Here is a 25,617-nt window from a genome sequence, read left to right as displayed (position 1 = left end):
CTACTCTTTTATATGGATCTGAATCAGGGGTCATCTACCACCACCTGCGACTCCTAGAACGCTTCCACCAACGCTGTCTCTGTACAGTCCTAAACATCCACTGGTCAGATTATGTGACCAACACATCTGTTCTAGAACAAGCAGCAGTCACAAGTACTGAGGCCATGTTGCTGAGAACACAGCTGTGATGGGCAGGGCACGTCTCCAGGATGAAGGACCAACCACCCCCTCCCTAAGATCTTGCTTTATGGTGAACTTGCCACTGGCTGCTGCAAGAGAGGAGCCCCGAAGAGGAGATACAAGGACTCCCTGAAACAACATCTCAGCCTGGGCCATATTGATCAACACAACTGGTCTACTCTGGCCTCCAATTGGGAGATCTGGAGACACACCATCTATAACACTGCTGATGCCTTTGAGAACACACACAGGGTCACCCTTGAGGAGAAAAGACAATGCAGAAAGAATTGTGCCTTGCAGAATTTACCACCTAAGGAGTCTTTCTGCTGTGCCTTTTGCAATCAGACGTGCCTGTCTCGTATTGGCCTTTTCAGCCACCAGCGCGCTTGTAACAATCGTGGGTAGAGCCCTCCCCAAATCTTCGTTCACGAAGCCCAGCCAAGATGATGAGATAACATTTTAATGAAACTATATCCTCTTAATGTAAAAAATGCTAATGCAGGAAGGAACAAATTCGGGTAAAACAGTAGTTTATGTGCTCACCCACAATATAAATCCTCTCCTCTGTTTGACTCCTATTATTTGCTATCTTCTGTCTCTAAGTGGATGTCTACAGATTCAAAGTCAAAAATGTTTATAAGCTAACATATCTAAGAATTTCTGATTCTGAAAATGAATGTAACAGAAAATGAATGATAACCTGTACATGTGAGGGATAGCAAGGAATGAAGCATTTGCACTAAGCAACTTTGCTTAGTAACTGCACTTACTTGTATCTGTTGAGTATTAGCTCAGCATAGTTTAATCATTAGATTACCTTAATAGTTTCTGTGGGTTTATATGGGAATTCAAAGGCAATACACCATGACAGAGTAAGATCCAACTTTATTAATCCAACTATTAATGTTCAAAGTCAGTTGTGAAAGTTATTAGGCCTGATAATATTCCCCGGCTTAGTACATTTGGGGGCAATTCACAAATATTTGTAGCTGTCCAAGGAAATGTTAACTTTTTAGCCTCCAAGGGTGACTGAAATTGTTTCATCTCAGAAAACAACACACTTTTTTCTCTGGCTTTCTTGTTTTTCCAGTCAAGATTAGATATTGCTTTTTGCAATCTGATGATAACCACAAAGAGTATAATACCACAGACCGTTAACCAAGCTGCTTTATCAGGCAATATTCTCGGTTATCATCCTCTGCCTTCCCTTGGAGAAATATAAATGCTGAGGGGATATGAGTAAACCATACAATTTCTGATTTTTGTATGTAGCTATTTTGTTCTGAAGGTTATAAAGGACAGAATATTGCAGGAGGACATAATGTCCTTTTCGTTATTAGCAGAACAACCCCTCTATGACAGTGAGATTAATCAGCAGCACCTGTATCTTGTCTTTCTTTAGGTCACACTGTAATGTCTCAATATCTCTTTTATTAAAGGCACACTAATACAGAAGATAGAAAATTCTCTTTCAACTCAGACTGAAACAAGTTCTTCCTCTCCAAACATCTCTATTGAGACACACAGTGAGTGGCAGCTGAGGTCAGAGGTGCTGTGGCTGCTACATTTGCATCCTCCACCAACATCTAAGACAGAGCAATGCTTGCCTTACAACATTCCCAAACACTGGAGTCAGAATATAAAAATAACACTCCAAAAATACCACCGTAGGGCAAATGTTGGTATACATCATCTCTTTTGTTGTATATAAGAGCAAAGCTTTTATTTTTGAAGACTGGATCCAGATTTCACCACAGCAGAATCAGGAGCCAAGCACTGGAACAGACTAAGGCAGCTCCGCCTGAGCCTTCAGTTGCTGCTGTTTCCCCCTCCTGGCACACACTATCAAGAGAAAGAAACACTTCACCTTTTATGCCAAGCTACTTTTCTTAGAAAAGTAGGCCTTTATAATTAACCTTGTTTGCCCCTGTTTTGTTAATAGTGTTACCTAAGGTTTGCCTGATTACGGACACTGAGCCATGGCTGGAAAGCTTTGCCAGGGTTTGGTGGACACAGCTTGCCCAGGCAGGCAGTTCCTGTTCTTCATCCTCCTCCACAAGCAAGAGGAGAGGTACACTAACTCAGAGCACTGAAAACTGCAGTTTCCTGATGGTAACAGAACCAAATAGATGAAAATGTAGTATTTTAGATTCCTGCAGGATAAATGGAAGCCATCATTTATTCCTTTTAACTAGGTAGTACATAACCTAATTTGTCATAAGCACACTTAAATTTTGCTTACTCACTGCCTGATCATCCTTAAACCTAAAATGAATACTTCTTAGGTCACATGCATATAATTCTGTAGGAAACTTCAACAGAGAATGGTGATTAATGTACCATTAAAAATACTGAAGGTACACAAGAAAAGTTAAGGGAGTATGATAAATAAGAGTGAGTCTTGCCTTAATTTAACTCTTCTCAAAAACTCTAACCAACAATACTGCACATTTTTCAGACTACATACTCTTTGTTCTTGAAGAGTAATAATAGACAATGGAGCTCCTCTGGGAAATGCAAAAGCCTTTGAAGCCTGAGAACACAAAAAGTTCAATTTTTCTTTAGTTTTATGCTATGATTTCTGTAATCTTACACTTTTTCTGTACTCTGGTATTTTCCTTTCATTACTTGGTCATTCACACACTTTAGTTAGTGATTTAATCTCTTTGTGCTATGAAGATTTAAATTCATGTGCACAGCAGCACCATCTTCCTGAAAATTAAAGCTGGAAGAAATTATGATTAAAATATTCTCATCACCGTTTTCAGTTATGAGACAAGAGAGATTTATTAAATGAAATATTTAATAAAACCAAATCACATCATTGACTATGTATTTGCTTTTTCTCCAGTAACAGTAGTGAAGTCTTGGACAATTCCAGCCTCTGGTGGCAAGTCATATTGTCCCACAGCCAGAGATAGTGACTTTTGTCATTTCCTGACATAGTCATCAAACATGTTATCACAGAACTTTGCATTTCCCAGTGAGGTCTAAGTGCAAAACCATTTGATGCTGGCTCTGCACAATGCTTCCCATTCCCCTGTTGGCTGCTCCTACTGTGCTGCTTTGTGTCAGGTGCTCTGCACCTGAAGGTACATAATATATTTCACAGACAAATGAAAGAAAATAACTTTTTTCAAAGTAGTTCATGAACATTTTTTGTTAATGCTACATAGATTTTTGACACGTTGCATTTACAAAAACGAACTGCAGCTACCACCTCTCATCCAAACCATGTTATTGATTTCCTGTCTGCAGGAGAAACACAGCAGTACCAGTTCTGTTTTTCTCCTGCTTCCCTTCAGAGTGTTGTCTCTATATATGGTGCAGCAAACGACTGCAAAGCTCTAAAAGCACACACCAAGCTCCATCTCAATCCAGCAAGGCCCTGCTTGTGAGAATGACATGTCATTTTACAACTGTAATTATGATTTAAGAAGGATTAAACAATGGAAAGTCATTTTTTTTAGGTCAGATGACACAGGAAAATCCAATTTGAGCTGTGTCCTGTACAGTGTTTAAAAATAACACCAAAGAAAATATCCCAGAACTTCTGGTCACACGTGGCAATATATCCAACTAGGTATCCAACAGCTTCTCAAGATAAAGCATTTTCATCTGTCCTAAGTATCAAAGTGATATAAAAACCTCTGGTAAGCAGGTTGCAGGGGAAATTTTCATCAGATGAAGTGCTGATGGAATAAACTAATGTTGATGTCACAGCCAAAGTCTAACGTAGCTGTGAAGGGACATTCTGCACTGTTGTGGTCTGGGGAGGAGGCTGCACGCTGCTGCCAGGAGGCTCCAGCCATGCTCAGGGGTTGTCATCTTCTCTGTCCTGTAACCTCTTTTATCTCCTCAAATCTGTGTCTGGTAGGTTGGTGACAGAGAGAGAAATCACTGAGAAAACAACAAACCCAACAGAAAAATCAGTGTTTGGATTCCTGGATTTATCTCAAGATCCTGTTGCTGGCCATATTTCGCCACACTGTACCTAGGTCATGATAAAGTCTTCTTTGCTTCTATTACTGTCAGCATTTCCATTGCTAGAATAGCTAGGAAAGGGGCTTAGGATTGGATTGTCAAGTTTTAGATCAAAGGTAAGCTGCTGTCAGATAGGAGCAGATCTTAAATGTCCCAATGCCTTATTTTGAATCCTTGCTCATAAGAGCAATGAGTAACGATACGGTGCAGGGAGTGGTGGAAAAGCTGCAGGCCATGCAGCTGGCAGTATGTGGGAGGAGGGGTAGAATCAATATTTTGGACAGTGCATATTGCTTCATTTCTTAGGCATGGTGGATATTTTTTCCTACTGAAATAAAACTGTATACAAGTAATACAAAAATAGGAAGAGCTGTGTATATCCTATGCCAGGAAAAAAAAAAGGAGTAAAAACCAGCACATCCAATTCACTTTGTGCAAGGATCAGAATCGATTCTAAGACACTCACTGTTTAAAGTAATGTGTATAATTGATTTATCCCCTGTGTAATTTTAGCAAGATGCAATTGTACATAACACTAATGGCTTGCCATTCAAAATTGGATTTGTTGCATCTGGTTCTCAGCTTTTCAGCTGATTCTTTCTGATTGTACTTTCTGCATTCATAACTCTCAGAGCTTTTCAGAATTCTCAAAAAGCTGAAATGCTAAACCCATCCAAACCCATGTTCCCTACAGAACTTCAGTGTGCTAGCAGTGCTTTTGTGAATAACTAGCTCAAAAGCTTCTGATCAGTCTCAGATTTTAGACGTGAATCCAGCACTGCAAAATTCGAAGTTTATGACAAATTATATGGCAAAAGATTCAGGAGATCTCATCTGCTGTCACTGTGTGAATGTGCTGAGCATTTCACCTGCAGTGATGCCAAAAGAGCAGGCAGGGTGAAACAAGGCAAGAGAAAGGAAACAGCCCCTCTTTACTGAGGCAGAGACAGGATGAACTAGAGTTTGAGAGAGTCTGAGACAGAGCCAGGAGTGGACCTCTGTTCTCCAGACCTCAAGGGGATTTACTGGAGGGATTTTCTTCCTCACTTGTGGAGAGCAGTTTGTAAAAGGTCAGAAATATCAACAGAAAACTACATGAAAGTCTCCCTCTTTTAAACTATTAAAAAAAAGTGATTATGCCAGCGAGGAGCTGGGGAAAATACAGTGCTGCAGAGAGAGAGGGGGCACTAAATTTGGGAGAAGACTAGTCCCAGCTACAGTGATTCCAGAACAATGCTTGAGCCAACGAATTTATGAGAAAATACCTACAAGCCAAAAAGGACAGAATGTGCAGGGTAAAGAAACAAACCAGCTCAACCAGAAGGATCAAGTAAAGACATATTGATGATCTTGCATTTTACTAGACAGGCACAAAGTGAGTCTTCTCATCCTGTGGGGATCCTTACTGAAATTCCAAGTATTGGAATGTTAGTTGTTGTTTTTCTAGCAACAAAGTCTTAATTCCAAAACCTACTCTAAACTAGATTAAGAGCTGTGAATTCCATTTGTGTAACAGAAGAACCTTTCCTAAATAGTTAAATAAGCTTCATGAGCCATGTGATTTTGTTAACAGGGCTTTATCCTGACCTTGCAGTGGTATAAATCAAATTCTGTCCAGAACAACGAAACTTCATATAAACTAGAGAGGAATCAGTGTCACACAAGGCATTTTTGTTAATTAAAACTGCAGTTTCAAACAACTTATCTCCCCTCAGTAGGATAAGGCACATGTAACAGGTGCCTATGAACAGTCCTTATGTGGCTGTCTTAAACATTAATTGACTATATTTTCAGGAAGCTACTTCATATGGTTAAGATGGATGATAGTTCTGATGAGTGAATTCTACAGCTCCCAAATCCTCACCCTACCCCACCCCAGCAAGCCTTAACTATGACTAGAACTTATAATAGTTCCAATAAAGGAACCCTAAATACCCATTTGATAACTTATTCACAGTTATATTCTGCTTGCATTCAATTTTTGTAACTAACTGGTTAATATTATTATTCCCATATTCTGTTTCCCAGTTCCCAGTCATTGTCATGTCATTTCCCACTCCAATGGAAGAAGAAAATTACTCTGCCAGAGAGCACAAGGCTCTGAATGACCGGAGCAGCCCTCACGTGCTTGGCCAAATACGCAGCTCTAATGCAACTACCACTGTTTGCAGTTATCCAAGGAATTCTGCTGCTCTATATTTAGAACATAAAATCTTCCTTGAGTTTTTAAACAGCCCTTAGTCTCTGTCAGCATAGTGTGAGCTAAAGCAATTCAGTCAAAGGCTTGAACAGCAGAGAAAAATTACAATGCACAGGCTTCCTCGGACTTCAGCAGCAAAATGATTAGAAAAGTAAAAATTCTAGGAAAGTAATTTTTGCATCTGAGCTATCCCATTTTCAAGCTGCTTTGATTCATTGGGTGCAAAGACTTGGAATGTGAACCTTCAGCCTTTGTTTCAGCTTTTTTTTCAGTTAATATTTTTGTAAATTTTTTACTATATATTATGCAAATACACTTTGAAGGCTTATATTTTCTGCTTAGTGTCAAATCCTGCCCTGTTTTTATGTGTGCTGGTACATACATTGCAGATGACTCCTCAGTTCCACTGTTTATTACTGGTGGTGAAAAAGGAAAGCAAAATTATCTGCTGATGAATGGGATATACTCTCAGAGATGGTTTTCAATTAATTGTTGTTTCAATAAGGTCTTGCCTCTTTTCTGCACAATAAATTTTTCCCACACGAATGTTTATACACATGAAACAAAGTTTCATACTTAGTGCAGTACCTGAGACAGTCACTACATTAATCATGATGAGAGATTACAGACATTATCTTTAAAACTGAGGAAATCTCATGATGAGACTGGAGCTTCACTAAGAATTAAGATAGCAGGAAATACTCAGTGCAGGAAATACCAAAGCCAGAGTTATCCGTTTCACTTTAAATTTCTGTCTTGGTACACTATCCATCTGATATATGTTACCAATTAAAACCATGAACAAACTCTCCAGAGTAGCAGAAACTTTACTTCATGGTCTGATTCACATCTCAGGAGAAAAAATGTAACACAGTATTAATGTTCTAAACTTCTTTCTACATCTTGTGCTCCTTGCAATATTTGCAAAAAATAAAAGAGGTTCCTGAATATGTCAACTTTCATTGTACCTTTGTACTTCCAACTGCCAAGTTTTCAACAACCCTGAATATTAAGTATGATTAAACCTGCAGAAACACTTTGCTGAAATCGCCAAATAAATAGAGAAACTGTCACTTAACTTTTCCCTAGGAGATAAAATCTCTGGGGGAAAGCTGGAGGAGCAGCATGGCAGCATTCTGGGGCTCAGTGAATGCAGGTGTCTGTATTCCTTAGCAGCCCAGGCTGTGCTGCAGCTTGATCCAGCCATGCTTTCAGTAAGGCAATGACACCAGCTGCCCTCCTGGAAGTACCTTGCACTGGGATTAGGGATCTCTCCTGTGTGGGCAGCTAACAGAGAAACTGCATCTTTAACTAAGGGAGAAACTTTTGACTTTCTCAAGATTCCAAACCAGCACATGTTCACTTCCCCACAGAAACAAAATCTTAAAGAGTCACCTAAAACATGTGCATACAAGAAAGAGACAGTTCAGGGTCAAAAGGAGGACAAACTGAACCTCCTGAGGTTTATCCTGCTCAATTAACTCACTGATCCAGAAAGTTCAGACAGGCTTCTGGGAGTGACCAACTAGAGAAATGAAAGAGCCTTCAGGGAAATGAAGGAGAGAGCCTGTACTGCCACAGGAGTATCAACTCCCAGTGTCAAAACTTCCACTTACTTCTAAAATAAGTATCAGCAAAGCTTTTTAGCCTTTTCTCACTACGGACAGTATCGATTGGAAATTAGTGTAGTTACACTCTGCCCTGCCTGCCTCAAGGATATGTTCTACAACTGAAAGGTGAACACAATTTCAGTGAATTACACACAAGATGTAACCTGTTCACTGTGCTAACATTATGTTAACTCTAGTGAGATGATATATTCTTCATTAAAAGGAAAAATGATCCATACCTATAGGGTGAATTACCTCTAAGGTTGTTTTTGCTGCTCTCCTGATGATTGCTCTGCTATACAGATTAATGTTTAATGTGCAATTTGTCTTATCCATGTTACTTTGTACTGCTCATACATTGAGCTACTTGGATGAAACTTGCCCAGTGGTCTGCTCAGTCCACAACATAAATAACAATAATTGATTCCCAATCTCTCCCACTACACAGTCTGACTATTAATGATTAAGCCATTTATGGAGGCAGTTCCACAAGCTCCAGCTGAGCAAAGGAAACACCAAGAAAGATATTCAACCTTTGCTTTTATGGTGGTATTCTTCATAAACCCACTCAGGGAGTGGTCCAGTATCTCTTATAGCCTCCATGACCCTGCTCTCACATGACTCTTTCTGCATTGCTGGAGTTATTTTGCTGCTTAACAACTGCAAATTTTTCCTCATGTTTATCAGATTTGGACTGAAGTGATTTCAGAAAGACAGAGCTTCTTATACTGTTTTGCCTTTGACAAAACAGAGGCCTCATGTAGAAATCTATAATTGGAAAATGGAACTATTAAGTGTGATATGTTGCTACAAGGCAAGCAGAGAACCAGGGATCAGTGACCTGAACTGTACAGCTGCAGCTGGAATTTGTTCTTGGAGGCCAAAAAGAGACATGGAGACCTCTGGAGAGTTTTGTGGAGTTACATCCCTAAGTCATTCTTAACAAAAAAAACAGTCTGGATTAGTGATTACCTCTGATTTTTTTTTTTTTGAAAAGGCAAGAAGGTGCTGGTACCTTCTGCTTCCAAGGCTGAATAAACATTTTGCACTAAACAGTAAATAGATAAAATGCTTGAGTAACGTTTGAAAGTAGGGTGAATTAGGTTCTACTCCAAATCACATAGCTGTTGTAGTGGCTAAAATGATCTTCCTCCAGTTTCTTCTTTCTTGTTTAACATTTTGAATTCTTCCCTATCACTCAGTTTAGCAAAAAAGGGTAGCAAATTTTTGCTTATTACAAATAAGGAAATATTTAGGATATTTCTCAAGAAATCAAGAGTTGTGTGTTAAATCTATTCAGCACTTTGAAAGCAGGATTAGGCAAGGACCACATTTCCCTGTCTTCTGAATCTGATTTTTTGGTTCTCACACATTTTGTAAGAACTCAATGCAGGCACTTGCTAGGCAGCCTCAGAGCACAAAGACTTCTTTCTGCCACGTAGAGGATGGTTTAGTCCTCCTTTAAATGGGAGTTTAATGGCATTTAAGTACGGATAATGCTTAGATGGAGACAGCTCTGTGCACACCAACACCGTGAGCAGATGTTCTGAACTTTGCTGTCTCCAACGGGAATTTAGCCACCTAAGTCAAATCCTTCTGTGGGCTCATAACTGTTCAGTGCATCTGGACCTCATTATCCTGATTAAGAGCCTTCCAGGAGTCAAAAATGCATTGTGTCATTGGGGTATTTCCCTGTTCACAAATCCATGTGCTCCTCCCTTCTGTGCACTTTGGATTCTGCACTCCTGGCACACTTGGACTCTCTGGAACAAGGAGTCCAGAGGGGTTACCTGAGGCATTCAGCACGTAGCCATTCTTTTTTTTCTGGTCTCCACAATCTTTCCCTTTCCTGCCATGACCTGAGCAAAAGAAAATTTGCATATCCTAGTGTTAGATAAAAGTATTGGCTTTAAATGGCACTATCTTTCTTGGAAATCTGTTAATTCTCTTTTATGTAGATGTAGAGTTCTCCTCTATAGTCCCTCTCGAGATAACTGTCTTTTGTTTATCACCTTCTTCACTGTAGAATATTGCCAGCATCATGCTTTCAAACTAAAAGGGGAGAACTTGGTATTCTCAAGTTTTTCCCCTGTTAATTGCTATTTATCAGTCATAAGATAAAAACTACTGTCTCCCTGGCAAGCACAAAGAGCTCATAAGAGTCACAGTTTAGAGTCCTGTTTGTTCATTTCAATAATATTTGTTCCAGTAATTAATGTGTCTGCTCCAATAAATGCATATAATAATTTTTAAGTAATATATCTTTATAATTTTAATTAACTTATATAAATCTTTCAAGCATTTGGCCATTCTTACACATGGGGACTAGTGCCTGGTCCTGCAATCAGTGCATTTCCTCTACCATAAAACATCATCCAGTGAAGAGGTTCTGAAAAGGAACTGAGATGCCTTTTTGACTAATGAATATCCCAGTGTAACTGAGCAAATTTTCATTGAAATGAACTGAAATCAATTCTCACTGATAAAATCGCTTTGTGCTCCTGATTAAAATTAGTAAAGGCATGCCCAAAACTGTAGGTACACCTTGGCCAACTGAGAAATATAGAAATAATTTTAGGAATAGCCCCCCAAAAAGGTAACAGATGAGCTTTGTGAAAGGCCTCAGATTAGTAGTATTCTTTTTTTCTGCCCGTGGTTACAGTTCTAATTCTTACCATGCATTTGCGATCATCCACCCCGGATAAATCCTCCTCAAACTCCTTTCCTATATCAAATTCCATGATGTAGTTTCTAAAAGTGCTTAGAGTTTTAATGATCATATGATCCCCATCCTGAAGGATTTCTTTGTCAGGCTTTACCAAGTTTGCTATTTTTCTTACGGCAACGTTGACATCTGAAAAAGAAAAACAATTATTTTGATCCAGAAAAGTCGTCCACAAAAATAAGCTTGTCACTTTTTGGGAGAACTAAAAGGAACAAAGATAAATAAAATGTCCAGATCTTTCAGGCCAGCCTTCTCATCAGGAAAAAGTCCACAACCTAATTCTTTTAACTTCAATAACTTAATGTTTCAATTTTCTCATTTCGTGGAATCTTAAAAAAATTTGCATTGGGCAGTTCATAAGGCCTTGAGTACTTCTCTAGAAATACTAACACTTAACATCAAATACAAACACACAGCATTGCATAATGTACAGTACTGATTCTTTATTAAACATAAACATTTTACTCTTTTCAAATTATGGTTTGAAATCTGCCCCCCCTTCAAGCTATGTAGTTTAATCCCTGTTAATGTAAGCGTCAAGATGATAAAAAGTAGAGGCTGCTTAAGGTGAAATAATTTTCCTTAAGGCAATTCTTAAAGTGCATTCCTGAAGAAAACATTTCTCATGAAAATGATTTATGACTATACAAAAAAAAATAGATTAATGTAAAGACCAAGGTGGCATTTATTGATTAGTTATTGAAGAAGTAAAAAGGGGACCTTACCCAGTGCTTTCAGATACTCCTCAAAATTGTCATTGCTGACCATTTTCCAGTACCCATTGAAATCCACAGGCATCCCTACTTCAGGGAACTGTCAAAATCCAAGCCCTGGAAGCGTGTGTTGATGGTGCCCCACACAGCTCACTGCCTTTCTTCGGGCAAGCTGCAGCTCTGCTTTCTTTTATCTCGTTTTCAGCCCCCAGAGCTATGCAAGTCCTCCTAAGCCGATTAGTGCTGAAGTGCTGCCTGTAAAGCCTTCCACAAGGCTGAACTCGCAGGCTCTAATGACACCAGGATGACTTGATTTAAACCCAATGAAACTTTCACCTTTCATGGAACTTCTGTAAGGGAGATCTATTTTAACCATATTACTCTTCATTTCTCATGCCACTCAGAAAAAAACCCTTTTAAATAGCTTTAGTTTAGGATATCAGCCAAAGCTATACAAGGGCTTATCTTGTATGGTTTTTGAGGCAAAATCTTCTTTCTTGAATATGTTTCAGCTACTTTATACCTTCTTCTTTCCAGAAAACAATCATACAGACTCTTTCAGTGAAAGCAATTTGGGTCTGGCTTTACTTCAACTTGTTCCCCAAGCTCCTTCATTCTAGAGAACTACCAGTGGAAGCTGTTTGGCCAACTAAGGGTTCTAAAAGGGCCAGTGGAGTGGAAACTTGTATTAAGAAGCAGTGGTTAGCTGTGTATATTGATAAATGCTACATCACTACTGAACACATAATTTAAGAAACTTTGAAACACAAAAATAACACTTTAAGAGTTTCTATATTCTTTCAAGGTGTCTTCTGTTAGAAATGAGAAATACTGATTCAGCACAACAGGCAACCAGCACAGAAGAGAACAGATTTCTCTGGCTAAAATTATGGCTCAAAGACTGAGCCCTATTAATAATTTCATTTATTTTCCACTGTTTATTTTCAAATGGAACAAGTGATGTTCCTCTTGGATATATTGTCTACTCTGGGGCTTTGGCAACAACTTACCCTTACAGAAGACTCTGGATCAGAGAAGTAAAGAAACCCACTTTAAACGCGGGGATGAGGATTGTCTGGAATTTGAGAATGCAGAGGCTCAAAAGTGGCGTAAGTGTTACACGTGTCTTTAAGTGCTTGCATGAAAGAAAGATATATTTCCATCTCTTGGCCAAACTGCCAAAACTCAAAAAGTTTTTTAGGGTCTTATAAAGTCAAATTTTAGCATTAACATATATTTAAACATATCTGTATAAAGTCACGGTTCATTATATTGTGCTGTTTCAAACAGTAAGCCATCTTCACGCTAAAGTAAGATTACAGAATTACAATTAGGAAAGTACTATGTTTGACCTTTAAGCATCACTAAAGATGACCATTCATTATGCAGATCTCCTTTTATTTTCCCAAGGAAGCTGTTCTTTTTCTATTTTCAGCTGTGCAGCTGAGCATCCCCATTTGCTTAAGCACTGCCACAGGAGGATTCCCTTGTTTAAAACACCACATGATTTCGAGACATTTGGGACTGACGCGCTTTCTTTTTATTAACAAGAAACAACTTTCTGAAGAAATTCCAGTGGACAAACTGGCTGTGTGTGGAGATATCAGTCCCTCAGGGGGGTTCCTGCTGGGTTCTGCAGTTTCAGAGGCTGCAGCAGGTCCCCTTCGTTCCTCCTCTCGCTCTCCTCCGTGTAGATGTTGTGCTGGGCGATGTAGGATATCACCGAGTCTGGCAGCAGGTATTTGACACTCAGCCCCCTGCGCAAGGCAGAGCGGATCCGTGTGGCACTGATTTCATTCTGAATCCATTCTTTCACCAGAAAGATGTTGTGCTGGAATTGAGTTAAAAGGTCTGATTCCTTGATATACTGAGAGGGATCAGAGCCAGCCCGGCTAATACAGACCAAACCAAACTTTTCCACTATTTCTTTGATGTCTTCTTCCTTCCAGAGATTGGGGGTCTTAAATGTCTGTAGAAAATCAGCTCCACAGAGCAGCTTTAATTCTGGTAGAACTGGAAAGACAACAGGAAATAAGAGATGTCTATCCTTGCTCAGTTTTCTAGGAAGTTTTTACTTAAAATTGGTTTTAACTCATCACTTCATCCCCACCTCCTCCCTATTTTAAAAATAATTTAGCTTTACTCCAGTTTGGTGTTGGTGATTTTTTCAAAAGGCTGCAAGGAAAAAATCAGTTTAGATTTTATGTGTCTCCTCACAATTACTTTACCACCTACTTCATCATCACTCAGCATATCAAATATTATCAGTACAAAGGTAAAGGAGAATTCTTCCTCCACTCAAGCAAGCCAAAAAGGGGGAGAAACAAATGAAGAGAATTATGACAAACTGTATCTAATCAACTGCCTTACAATAACCTAGTTAGATAACCTACCAAATTTTATTTCACTTTTAGACAAATTTGAATGGGCAGAATATTTTACAGATATTTTGTGTCACATGGCCATGGCATTTTCACTTTGTATCTTGTAGGAATGACCAAGGATGCTGCACCAGTACATTTTTTTCTGTTTTCTCTCCATTTCTTATTTGCTCTCCACTGCCTAAGCCCCAGCACAGAACTATCTCTTTCCTCAAATCATTTCTATGTAACTCATCATTATTCCATCTGAGTATTTTCCAAACACTGCCCAGGTATTTTCACAGCCTTGTATTCACATGAATACAAATGAAGGGGAAGGATGGAGGTATTGCCTCCATTTCACACTTATTTGTGGTTGTAGGTGGTTAACACATCTGCAAGTCTTCTACAAACTCGTTAAATGGGCAATTCAGAAAACAAGAAACATCCCAGTGATGATGCACAAAAAGCAGACCTTTTTTTCTCTACCAGCTGTGAAGATACAACTCATCAACAACCATGAACAACTGAAATGTATTATTCATGTCCAAGAGAGGCTGCAATACTACAGGAAAAATGCAAGGTATCAAAAATCTAGCAGCATCCTAGCAAGTCATAGGGCCAGGGAATATGATTAAATAGGAAACCCAGAACTGACATTGCTCCAGGACCTGCCACACTTTTGCTGTCAACAGAAGCTTTTCTGGCCAGAAACACAGTAAACATCAAGGCATCAGCATCACTGGTGTGCTATCCAGATACTTTGTTTTCCAATACTAGAATTAGAATTCTAAGTAACCCCTGTATTTTTGATATTTTTTATTCATATATTCTGTGCTTTGCAAAACAAGCAGGGCCACAACATACATCTCTGACATAGCTAAAGATATGCTTATAAAACCCGGATTTAATACAGCTCCAAGGCCTCCTGTCTGAGTGGGAATTATTACAAAACACTGTACCAGCAGTTCTATTGGCATGGCTTGTTTTTGGCAGGCAGCTCCAGCCCTCAACACTCACCAGCTACTCTGTTCAACTTTTTCATTGTCAGTGTAACCTGGTAAAGCTGCACAGTTTTTAATACTAAACAAAGAGTCATGTTCACAATTATGAACCAACCTGGGTGCTGGCAAGAAAGGGAATCCCTGGTGGATCTTTCATGGGGATGTTTGTTTTCCATGAATTCCTTCTTGGACTGGTGCAATCTGAGTGATTCATTATAATGGTGCCTGCATTTAAAAGAAAGGCTTCTGTGTGAGATAATCCTCTCAGAGATGCAACAAAGCGATTACCTGGCACTTTCCCCTTCAAGAACAGAGTCTGCTTTTATACACTTTGGATTTGAATACAATTTGTTAAGAATTTGGCATATTCACTCTGCCATGAGATTAGTATCAATGCAGTTAACATTTTGTGGAATTCACAAGCAATGTCCTTTCATGGCATTCTGGTTTTTAAATTCCTTTTGAAATTATGGCAATTTTGGTAGCAAAAAAAAATTCATTACAGTTAAAACATTGTGGAGGTTTTCGCTTGAAACAGGATTAAATCACACTTCAGTCATTAGATTTAAGTTCTTGATTAAATACAACTCCTCATGATCATGTTTTTAGAACATGTGCTCAGATTTCAGGAGGAGACATTTTTGTTCTCTCTCCTCCTCTTCTCCATAAAAACATGTTCCCTGAGTTTTCACCTTGTGGTCTTCCCCTTCATTTTAATTGAAAGAATTCTGAGAAACTAAAAATATGCAATTCTTGTAAGATTTTTGACATCTGCTGTGCTTCTAATTTTACTGAGCTCAGATGCATGATGGCAGTCAAGGATCCCTTTGTCAGTTTTTCCAGGTTTTTATTACTTTATTCTTTTGCTGCTCCTGATCACTGGTGCCCCCCTGCAATACTGGTATTGCTACCTCATGTAGGGGCCTTTTCTTTGATCATGAGGGCAAGTGCCAGTGTCAGATCCAAACACCTCAACTCCCTTCCTTCCAAGTCAGCATGGCCTTAACTATTTAGAACAGTTCCAGACTTGCCCCATCCTGAGCCATGCTCAGGTGCTGCTCATATTGGCACAACCCAAAACTGCTTCAGGAAACAAGCTCATGGTTAGACAGGACAGGCAGACCCAGAGTCACATCAGTGTCCAGCCTCTGTCTAGCACATCCAGAGCTGACATGACCATCAGCTCTTGTAACTGTACCAAAGATTATGAGCTGCAAGGTCCAGCCTGAATCCAGTGCGTGTACAAAGCCACAGATGACCCTCGCAATGTCTGGTGTCAGGAACGAGTTTATAGTTGAGGGATTTAAAAGCACACTCTTCAAATCCTGTAAATACTTTAGCCACAGGAATAAGTTGCACATGTGCCAAGGACCTGCACCCAGACAGGCTGCAAAGCAACCCCCAGTAATTTTTAGTGCTCAGCCACTGGCTAAAGAAACTGCACAGACAAGAGGTGAGGGACATATGGTAGCAGAGAGGAGGTACCAGTAGCTTGGTCTGTGCCTTCCTACACTTCTAATTTTAATCCTGTCTTGCTGTAAACAAGATGCTATGTATAGTCAAGCACACTAACTGTGTATTGTGGTCTGACATTCTTGGGCCATGATTCAAAAACAAGAATGCTTGGCAAAGAGCTCCCTGCAGGAATAACGTTACAGGAGTGCCGAGCCTGAACTGCACAGGGGCTGTTCAGCAGGAGTTTCAAGGGCTGGAGCAGGAGGGTTATGTTGCTGTAAACACACACCAAAAAGTACAACCAATCTGCCTGTTTATTAAGCATTTTCTGAACTGTGTATGAAGCTTTGAGTCACTTTAGAACTCAATCACAAGCACATCTTAACAGAAGTTAGGTAATGCAGATCTTTGCCAATTCTTAATTACTTATGAGTATATCTGCACAACAGTCAAATCTACAATGCAAGAGGAGTGAATGGAGCTCTTTGGTTACTGACAGCACTGTTTCCTTGGCTGGGAAGGATATTCTCAAACAGCAGATAAGTGGAAATTAGCTCTAGTATGTTCCCTCCTGCTCTCAAAAAAAAAAAAGGCTTGGGATAGTCTCCAAAATTTCCATTCTCATTTAACAGCACCACCATAAGTGGGATATGAGCTTTGCTGCTTAAAATTCTTTTATGTCACAACTACTTGTGAGCCTCTGCAAAATCCACAGATTTTCATGAAATGTGACATTTTTATCGCACTCAGTTAAAACAAGCACTGTAAGAAAAGGCCATTCATGTATCTCAGGACAAAATGTTCCTCTGCAGTTAAGTGTACAACTCAAAATACTGATAAGAAGAGACATTTAGGTAAAATAATGATTTTTACCTTTGACTTGCAACAGAAATATCTCTTTCTATTAGTACTGCAGTTTCCTACCTGAGGGAGCTCATAGAGAAGGCAGCAATTGCTCCTTGGTTCTTTGAGCTGGGAAGATCTATAGACCAACCTTGAAAACACGTGAAGAACAACAACTCCACAATAAACAATTGCCTGTTTATACTTAGTAAGATTCTAGCTCTAAACCCAGCTCTTTTTCATCTTTTTTTTTACCCGTGACACTTAAAATACAATATAAAGCACAAACACCCACATGTGCCATTTCATCAGAATGCTGCTTCCCCATTCAAGGGACAGGGTTCAGCATTACATTAGGGCACTGGTTCAGCTCATTAATACAGGTCTCAGAATTAGGAAAAAAATATTTAAGCTCATTTCTCTCCTTAACAAGCAGCCACTTTAACATTTTGTGAATTTAATCATAAAGCTAGAGGTTCATTTTCTAGGCAGACAAGAAGTCTGGCTGTTTGTACCACATTGATAACTACTTTGCCTGAGCAGAAAATTATACATGTAAGTTTTATTTATTGTACCTCTTATCCTAAAGGACTCTGAAGTGGATTTACAACTTCCAAACCCAATCTTGCAAGCAGTACTCGCTTGGAGCTGTGCAAGATCAAAGCCTTTGTAAGTAGGATCACCTGATCTGAGATTTGGGACTGTGTCCTCTGGAGGAAAATAGTTTTACAGAACTGAAGTTTAGGACAAACATCCCAAACCCAGCCAATACTGCAGAAGAGACCTTTTGGTGATTTCTCACACTGGGATATACAGTTGTGATTTGAGAACAGAACAGAGTTTTCTGCAGGGACAGGGGGGCATTGTCAGGCCTTCCTCCCATCCCAATCCTATTCTGCTCCCTGGAGGGGAGGGGCAAATGGAGCAACTGGATGTCTGTGTTCCCTCAGTAAAGCAAATAAAAGCCAAACTAAAAGGCTCCTTGAACTGTTTTGTAAACATGTAGTGAATTCTTATGTATGCTTTTGTAAAGTAACAGGTCTGGCTTTCAACTGCTTTCACAGGAGCCAAAAGATCTTCCAGGGCAGTTGATGGAAGGCACAATTTAGAGCCTTAAGCTACATGAACACCTGTTTCCACTTAAATAGTAACCTAAAAAATGGGGATAGAAATGAAGAATCAGTGACAGCTCTTAGAGCACATTTGCTGTAGACATCCAGGAAGTCTTTCAGTTTAACTCTATCTGTTGACTTCTGTAGCACCTGTGTTTCCAAAAGATGGTTTAGCACAAGAACTTCGTGTTTTCATACCTTGCCTCATAATGCACTTATTACCATATGGGAAAAGGCATGTTTCCAGGTCCTTGCATCAAGTTAACAGGCTTGGGACAAATTGTTTCATTTTTCCTTCCAGCACAAAGCCCCAGCAAACTCAAAGAGATTTTGAAGAAAACATCAGCAGTGATGAGCTTGGGTTTAACTTGCCATTAGAGTTAATAAGGAAACTTTTCAAGGAAGTGTGAATAGATAAACCTGGAGGCACAACAATGCTAACAAAGCTAATCTGGAATAGGGATGCTCCTGAAGAATTGAATTGTTTGTAAACCCTCTCACTTTCTGATTATGATCTCTATTACCTGCTTAGAGACTTAAAACCAAGAAAAACAACATGAGAGCCAAGAACTTTTCCAGCAGAACTCTTTCAGTGGCCAGAATTTTGCAGAGGCTTTCCACATGCATTTAACTACTTAAAGGGCATTAGTGCAGTGCTGTGGTTATTATAGAGGTTTGGGGAAAGCTTATCTGCTTTGCTCTAGCAAAGGAAAGCCTCCTGGTGGGGAATCCTGACTTCTGAATGAATGAAAGGGATATCAATTTTCATTGCTCACAGGTACAACACTTTATTCCACAGCAGGTGAACACAACCAGACCTGCTCTGCTTTGCCTGGCTGTTTTACAGGAGCGAGGTCTGTGCACTGACCTGGAAGACCAGCAGATTTTTGGCAGTCAGCAATTTCATAAAGACAGAAAAAAGATAATGTAATTACCTTAATACTTTGACTGTCTCTGTCCATGTCTCCTGCTCACTCTCCCATGGATCAACTCGAATCCAGTCAGATGTCTTCAGTGCTAGTTTAGCCATTGCTATCCTGTGCCTTGCTGGAACCAAGCCTTTCTTTCCATAGTTGTCATTAACAGGAGACATTATGCCCTCAATCACCCGGTACCTTCCTTTTGAAAAAAAGAAAAGAAAAAAGAAAATGATGTCCTCTTCACAGAACCTTGAAACTTTAGGGTGGATAACACCTTGGGAGCTCATCTAGTCCAACTTCTTCAAAGGTTAACTTTCATGGTTAACTACAAAATTATAAGACACTATGAACAACTTGTTTTGGGTGTTGTTTTTAATACATTAACAGCAATTAAAATGCAGCTTCTTTGTTCCTCTGTGAACTGCTCACAATTACTATCAATATGTTTATCCTGTTATATGATCCATAAAGGAAAGCTGGATGAACAGACAATTTTAAAGCAAGTAGAGATACTCATATAATATTCATATTCAATAATTAAATTTCTGTGAGATCATGCTAACCAAGAATGAGTCTGTCCTATCCCTGTGAGTTGTAATGATTTCAGTCTTCAGTCTGGCCTAGAACTGCATAAATGGGCTAAGAGCTTCTGATGTCATATCAGCTTGTTCCAAAGCAGAAATGAAAACAACTAGAAGGAAAAAATGAAGGTACTTCAGTACTGCCAGTCAAACACAGGAAGTGTTTGAGATGATTCACAGCTGAGTAACCCACACTATGCAAACACGATGCCCAGGAGAGCCTTCCACCTAAAATTACAAGCTCTAGCTGTCAAAACATAGGAAAACATTTTATTATTGGCTGGTAATAACTTGTGTCCTCTTCAGTAATTTGAAAGTTCACCTATTCAAATATGGCCCTCAATTCTGGCAGGCATGCAAAGAGAAAATCATTAAATTCTGTCCCCTTGGGCTTTTCTTAATGTCCACTGCCATTCTCTTCTCTGTCCCATAAATTATTATAGGTAGCTTTAAACCTTTCTTGGTCCAGAATTATCTTCAAATTCTATTTCTCTGGAATAGAATTTTTCATCCTGAAGTGTGTTATTCTTGCTTGTCCTAAGTATGTGTAAAAATCCTTCAGGCCCTTAAGTGGCTTTGTTTTTCAAAACATACCTATCACAAGTAGCAAAAAATTTCCTCTTGCTACCAACATATATTCTCTAAGAACTGTTTAGGAAAATTTGTTAGTGGCTAGAAAACTAAATATAACAAAAGTAATGAAACAAAAGCTGTCTCTCAAACATGTTAAAATAGACTATTAAGTAGGTATTTAGTTTTATATAATAAAAGTCACTGTCAGTTGTCACAAACACTAGCACAAATTGTAATGCTGAATTAATTTATTAATACTAAAGCAATTTTATCAAATGGCAATTTCATATAAAATTGTATGTGTACTTTGGTTGGGCTTCTAAAGATTTATTTCTTCTTGCAGTAAGCCTAGAATTCACTGTGAGAAACTATACAAAAGGTAAATCATAAAAGTAAATAACCACTATAGGAAACCAAATAAATGAGATACTTCCATACATTTAACTCTGACCCATGACTCATTTTTCTCTCAGTGTCACAGGAAAACCCCCAACAGACTGGGAAGCTCTGCAGCTTTCTGGTGTGATCCTCCCCAGAGAAGAGGAATGACCCCACTGCTGTTCTTCCTTCCTTCCCATCCCCAGCAGGCAGCAATGGCACTTGGGGCCTCGGTGCTGCTGGATTTCATTCCTTTTCCAAGGTGCTACTCAGTAAGTATTATGAAATAGTTCTGGTTTAGCATAAGCAAAATTTCTAGAAACTTTCCTCCCTGCTGAGCAGTGCCCACAAAACATAAGTCTCTTCTGCATTTCCATGATAAGAACTTCCACCAACCTAAACACCAAAAAAACCCCAAACCCACTGAAAACCAAAGACCAAAAAATCTGCCCTCAAACCCCACGCACTTTACTCAAGATGACAGCACTCAACTCATCACCTATCTACGGTTTCTGTCCTGTGCATCCAGTCTGCAAGCATAAGGGAAAGAAAATTCCCTGGACTCCTGCTTCTTTCTAGAGACTCTCCCTAATTTTCTTTCAAGCACAGGACAAGATAACTTCTACACAGTGCACTCGTGAATGATTGTAGGACACAGGATTGTAAAGTTTTTGGCGTTGGGTTTTGGAAGGTTTCTCCAGGAATAAGTATTTTCTTTGCTTCATTAAGCCTGTTCTAAGGGCATAAATCTACCTACACATCTCAGATTTAACCAATGCATCTGATGAATGGTTTAAATTTTACTGCATAGTAGGTACACAACAAACACATAAATAACAAGTATCACTCTGCTGAGGAGTCAGTTCTCCTTTGTGAGGGAAGTGGCAGCTATTTCAAAATGTAAAATGATGTAAAATGTGCTACCAGTCGTGAACAGTGTTGGAAAATAAGTTACAATATAATGTTCTAACTGTCTAAATTGAAACAAGAGCTTACCTTAATGTAAGTTTTCATTTCTTCGTTGAAACGACTGGCACACTTGCTTTTACAAATACAGATAATTACTGGACTATTTAATTTCTTTTATCAGCCTTCTGTGTGTGACTACACACAGATTAAAATCACATGACAAAATTCTGTATTCAAGCAATAGCAGTGGTTTCCCTTGAACCCAGAAGAAAGCCACAATTATCCTCCCAGAACTCTCAGTCTGCTAAGGCAAGGAAAACAAATTTGTCATTGTTCCATTTAAACTAAAATGTTAATTTTATTTATAAGGTATAATTAACTGGGGAGGAGGGAGGGATATCTAACATCTTTGTTCAGATTAAATATCAAAAGGATATCATCCTAAGCTTACCTTCCCATGACATGTATACCATGCCAAGCATGAAAAAGGAAAAGACAATAAGCAAGACTTTTTTTTACTTCTTGTTCAGTCTCCTTCTGTGAAAGGAATTCAACAGAAGGAAAATCAAAGGGGAAACAATTCAGAAACCATTGCATTGAAAGTGAACATCCATCACAGTCTTTGAGGAGAGTCCTCCACAGGATGGACGGCTTTGCCTTCCTCACTTCAGAGCACAGGAAAGACGCAGTGACAGAATGAGATGAGGTGAGCAAACACTGCAGGGAGAGGTGCCATGGGAGCACCAGACAAACACAACTCATACCCACCTGGCTGAGCCAGCTGCAGGGCCTGAAGGTGCACCTTTACCTCCACAGTCAGACAGGCACTAAAACACACTGTGGCTCCAGGAACTCCTCCAGCAGCTGAGTAACTGAGCATGCACAGGGACCAGCCCTCAAAGAAATGCTCAGCCATCTCCACACAGCACATCCACAATAAACCTTTCATAGCAAGATCTTAAACACAACTTCACTTCTGCAGTGTTCACTGGATCTGGACAAAAAGGAGTATCTATAAAAATGAGTATTTCCCCTAGAAAAGATGGATAAACCCACCATTTTGAGAGTAACAATGTGAGTAACAAAATATTGTAGCTCTACTCATAAGACACTTTATTCTGAAACGCTCTCATCCATGTAACATGACTGGGAAGCAATGGTTCTCTGCAGCAATGTTACAGTACGAGAGGCTGTGATTCCAAAGGCAAATACAGAGGTAACACAAATACCACTGCAAGCTGGGGATGCTCACTCTTTATTCTGCTGGGCTTTATAGTAAGACAACAAAACTTGTGGAACAGAAACATACCTACACTTCTTCCACTTAGGAAAGCATAATTCAGAAAAAGGTTAGAAACTAAACTGTATGCACTGCTAACAGTATTCAGCAAATGGAGTTTGATGTAATGGAAGTGTTTTCATCAGGGATGTGGTATGCCTTGAGATGTCTTAAATTCATGCTTTTGATTTGCACCTCTGCAAAGTGCATTCTATAATTCTTTTGCAATGCTAAGCCACACGTGCATCCCTCTTCATGCACCTTTCAAGGGTAAAGCCTAACACAATGAACCAGGTACTGCTCTAGCCAGGCAAGCACTGCTGTAAATCTTGTAATGAAAAGAAAATAATCAAGTATTTGTTTCCTTTGCATTTTTTAAGCTAAGGCAGTTTTAACTAATGTCTGTCAATATTTATTGTAAATGTAGTGAGTAACTACAGCTGACTGGATCGTGTTCCAGCCCTGTATCTCACACTGCTGCACACACTCAAAACAGCAGCATCCAACTGGCGTTCTTCTGTTGTTTTCAAATTCCAGTTATCAGACTTGTTGCAGCAAAACCCAAACTGAAGCCTGCATTTATGCTGACTTGCTGGTGTTACAATCTGGTCCTATCCCTTTCTTGAAAATATTGTTCCACTTCAGTCAAATGCAGCCCTAGAGAAACATAAACTTCCAAATTCTCAAGGCTGGTTAGTGACTAATTATTCCTTGGACTTCTCAGCTCTGCTGTCCAGCACTGCATCTGACACAACCCATTGATGGTGGCACATTTTTTCCCACCTTTTCATAAGCTAGGAATTCATTATTCTACAACTACCCCTTGTGTGTCTTGTCACATAGAAACATCTTAGTCTTTCATCCCCTTCTCCTCTGCTCTCTATCCCTTTTGGTCTTATCTGGAAACATGGTGATCTAATATCTAAGTATTCCACTGGCAATACTTGGGAAACAAGATTATAAATATCTTACATAGATTAATTCTAGTAATATATCTTTTTGGACTTTATGGTCAAATGAGAAACACAGAGAGAAATAAAAGTATTAGTTATTAACAGACTGGAAAGGTACTTGCTGCAGTCACTAAAGTTCCAAGAAACAATTTTAAAACAAGGGATTGAATCTCAGAAAATTTTAGCTGTGTGTGAGGATGTGTAAGGCATCAAATTTGCATGAGTAGACTCAAAATCCAGATAAAGAGAATCATTAGAGTCATCCAGACACATGTTAAATTTAAAAAGCAGCATGACAAGATTTGTTGGCTGAGAAAGGATGAATTACTTCACATGTGGCAATGAAACTGCTTAAAATACCAGAAACTCAATAAAATTTCCTACTTGAAATAGGGATGTATGAAAAATAAGATTAGGCAGCATTTGAAACTGAAGTGATGTACAAAAAGCTGGCAGAGAGAATTACTGGAGCTGTCAGTCAGGATGCCCATCAGGGATAGTCATGTCATTCCTAACAGCAAAACCTGACTCTGAAGTCACAGAATCATTAAGGTTGGAAAAGTCCTCTGAGATCATTGAGCCCAACCATTAACACAGCCCTGCCGAGTTCAGCACTACAACATGCCCCCAGTGCCAGATCCACACAGCTTTGGAGCACTCCCAGGGCTGGTGACTGCAGTGAGCTCCAGCCAAGCCACTTCACAACTCATCATCCCAGTCCCATCTGGAATGAAGAACTCCTGCAACAGAACCAAATGAAGCCATTCTCACAGCCTGGTAACAGCCCCTTGTGCTGGGTGATTGCTCACTCCTGCTTCTCACCTTCCCAGGCACTCAGTGTGTGTCAGCTTCCAAGTGCACTGCTCCCTCTGAGGAGGGAATCCCTGGGAATACAGCATCCTCCTCCCTCAGTTCAGTCAAACCCTAGCCATGGATCACCATTGTTCTCCAGCCCCACTACCAGCTCCCAGTCTGCAGCTGGGGCTTCTCAGCAGCTCCAATTTCTCCCCTCCTTCCCTGGGTAACCACAGAACTGGAGACAGGATGAAAATCGTGAGAGAATGACCAATTAACTTCCTATCAAACAGGCATCCTGAATCAGTCATTTTTATAGCACTCTGCCAACCCCTTATGCTTGAGAAACTATCCTCACAGTGGAAAGATCCTACAGGAGATTTGTATATCCATACATAAAAACACATATACCTGCACTTACAGATACTTCAAATAAAGCCACCTCGACTTGCAATGGGTAACAGGATTCTTGCTTTGCACTGCAGGCAACCCAGACACAAATGAAGGGTTTCTTTAACACATAAAGCCCTAATACTAGTGAGTCTTCACACATTAAACTAAGAAGCCAAAAGGCAAGTCACACCCTATCCAGAACTAAGCACTGACATTAGAGAGGTGCAATGTAATGCAAAATTTCCATTTCAGCTTTTCACAATTTCACTTTTAGTATGATTTTTACCAGACTTCTTTAAGTAACCTGCTCTGAGTAAGGGCTGGAGTCTCATTACACACATCCTGGAGCAGACTAAACCATGAATTGTGATTCAGACAGAGCTATAATTCATTTCCCAGTTCAATCATTCTTCCAAGGTAATGAAATGTTACTTAAACAGAATTACCAATTGGTCTCACATTACCCTTCTACTCCTTGCACACCTGGGCAGCAGAATCAGTTACAAAATTACAGTGAAAAAAGTCAATTAAAATCTCTTTTTAACCCTTTATTTCCAGTCTTGCAGGAGCAACAAAATAATATTAAAGTTATAGGACAACAGAGACTTGTAGAGGTTGCTCTCTGAGCCAGCTCTGTAATTGTTCCTCCT

General features: G+C 39.5%; 1 protein-coding gene and 1 long non-coding RNA gene across 10 annotated transcripts in view; both read right to left on the bottom strand.

Moving 5' to 3' along the window:
- The window catches only part of LOC135419769 (retinol-binding protein 1), a 39,743-nt gene that overhangs the window by 5,157 nt on the left and 8,969 nt on the right, over positions 1–25,617 (bottom strand). For 6 of the 9 annotated variants that reach the window (XM_064666571.1, XM_064666573.1, XM_064666568.1 and 3 more), the window contains 3 exons: positions 19,122–19,305; positions 14,892–15,001; positions 12,930–13,425 (listed from right to left, as the gene is read on the bottom strand). In XM_064666571.1, the coding sequence (XP_064522641.1) occupies positions 13,016–13,425; positions 14,892–15,001; positions 19,122–19,305 (704 nt within the window). In that variant the 3' untranslated portion in view covers positions 12,930–13,015. Of the gene's footprint in view, positions 1–10,649; positions 10,829–11,424; positions 13,426–14,891; positions 15,002–19,121; positions 19,306–25,617 lie in introns of those variants that run through there. The other 3 variants (XM_064666572.1, XM_064666574.1, XM_064666576.1) reach the window with 3 other exon arrangements.
- LOC135419771 (uncharacterized) lies at positions 1,048–5,033 on the bottom strand. The gene is made up of 2 exons (XR_010433139.1): positions 2,648–5,033; positions 1,048–2,286 (listed from the first exon to the last, which is right to left on the bottom strand). It is a non-coding gene; the product is annotated as an uncharacterized LOC135419771 (long non-coding RNA).

This window comes from Pseudopipra pipra, chromosome 10, assembly GCF_036250125.1.
Source record: "Pseudopipra pipra isolate bDixPip1 chromosome 10, bDixPip1.hap1, whole genome shotgun sequence".
Lineage (NCBI taxonomy): Eukaryota > Metazoa > Chordata > Aves > Passeriformes > Pipridae > Pseudopipra > Pseudopipra pipra.
The sequence above is the reverse complement of the archived record's forward strand: the minus strand, read 5'-3'. Positions and strand labels throughout refer to the sequence as shown.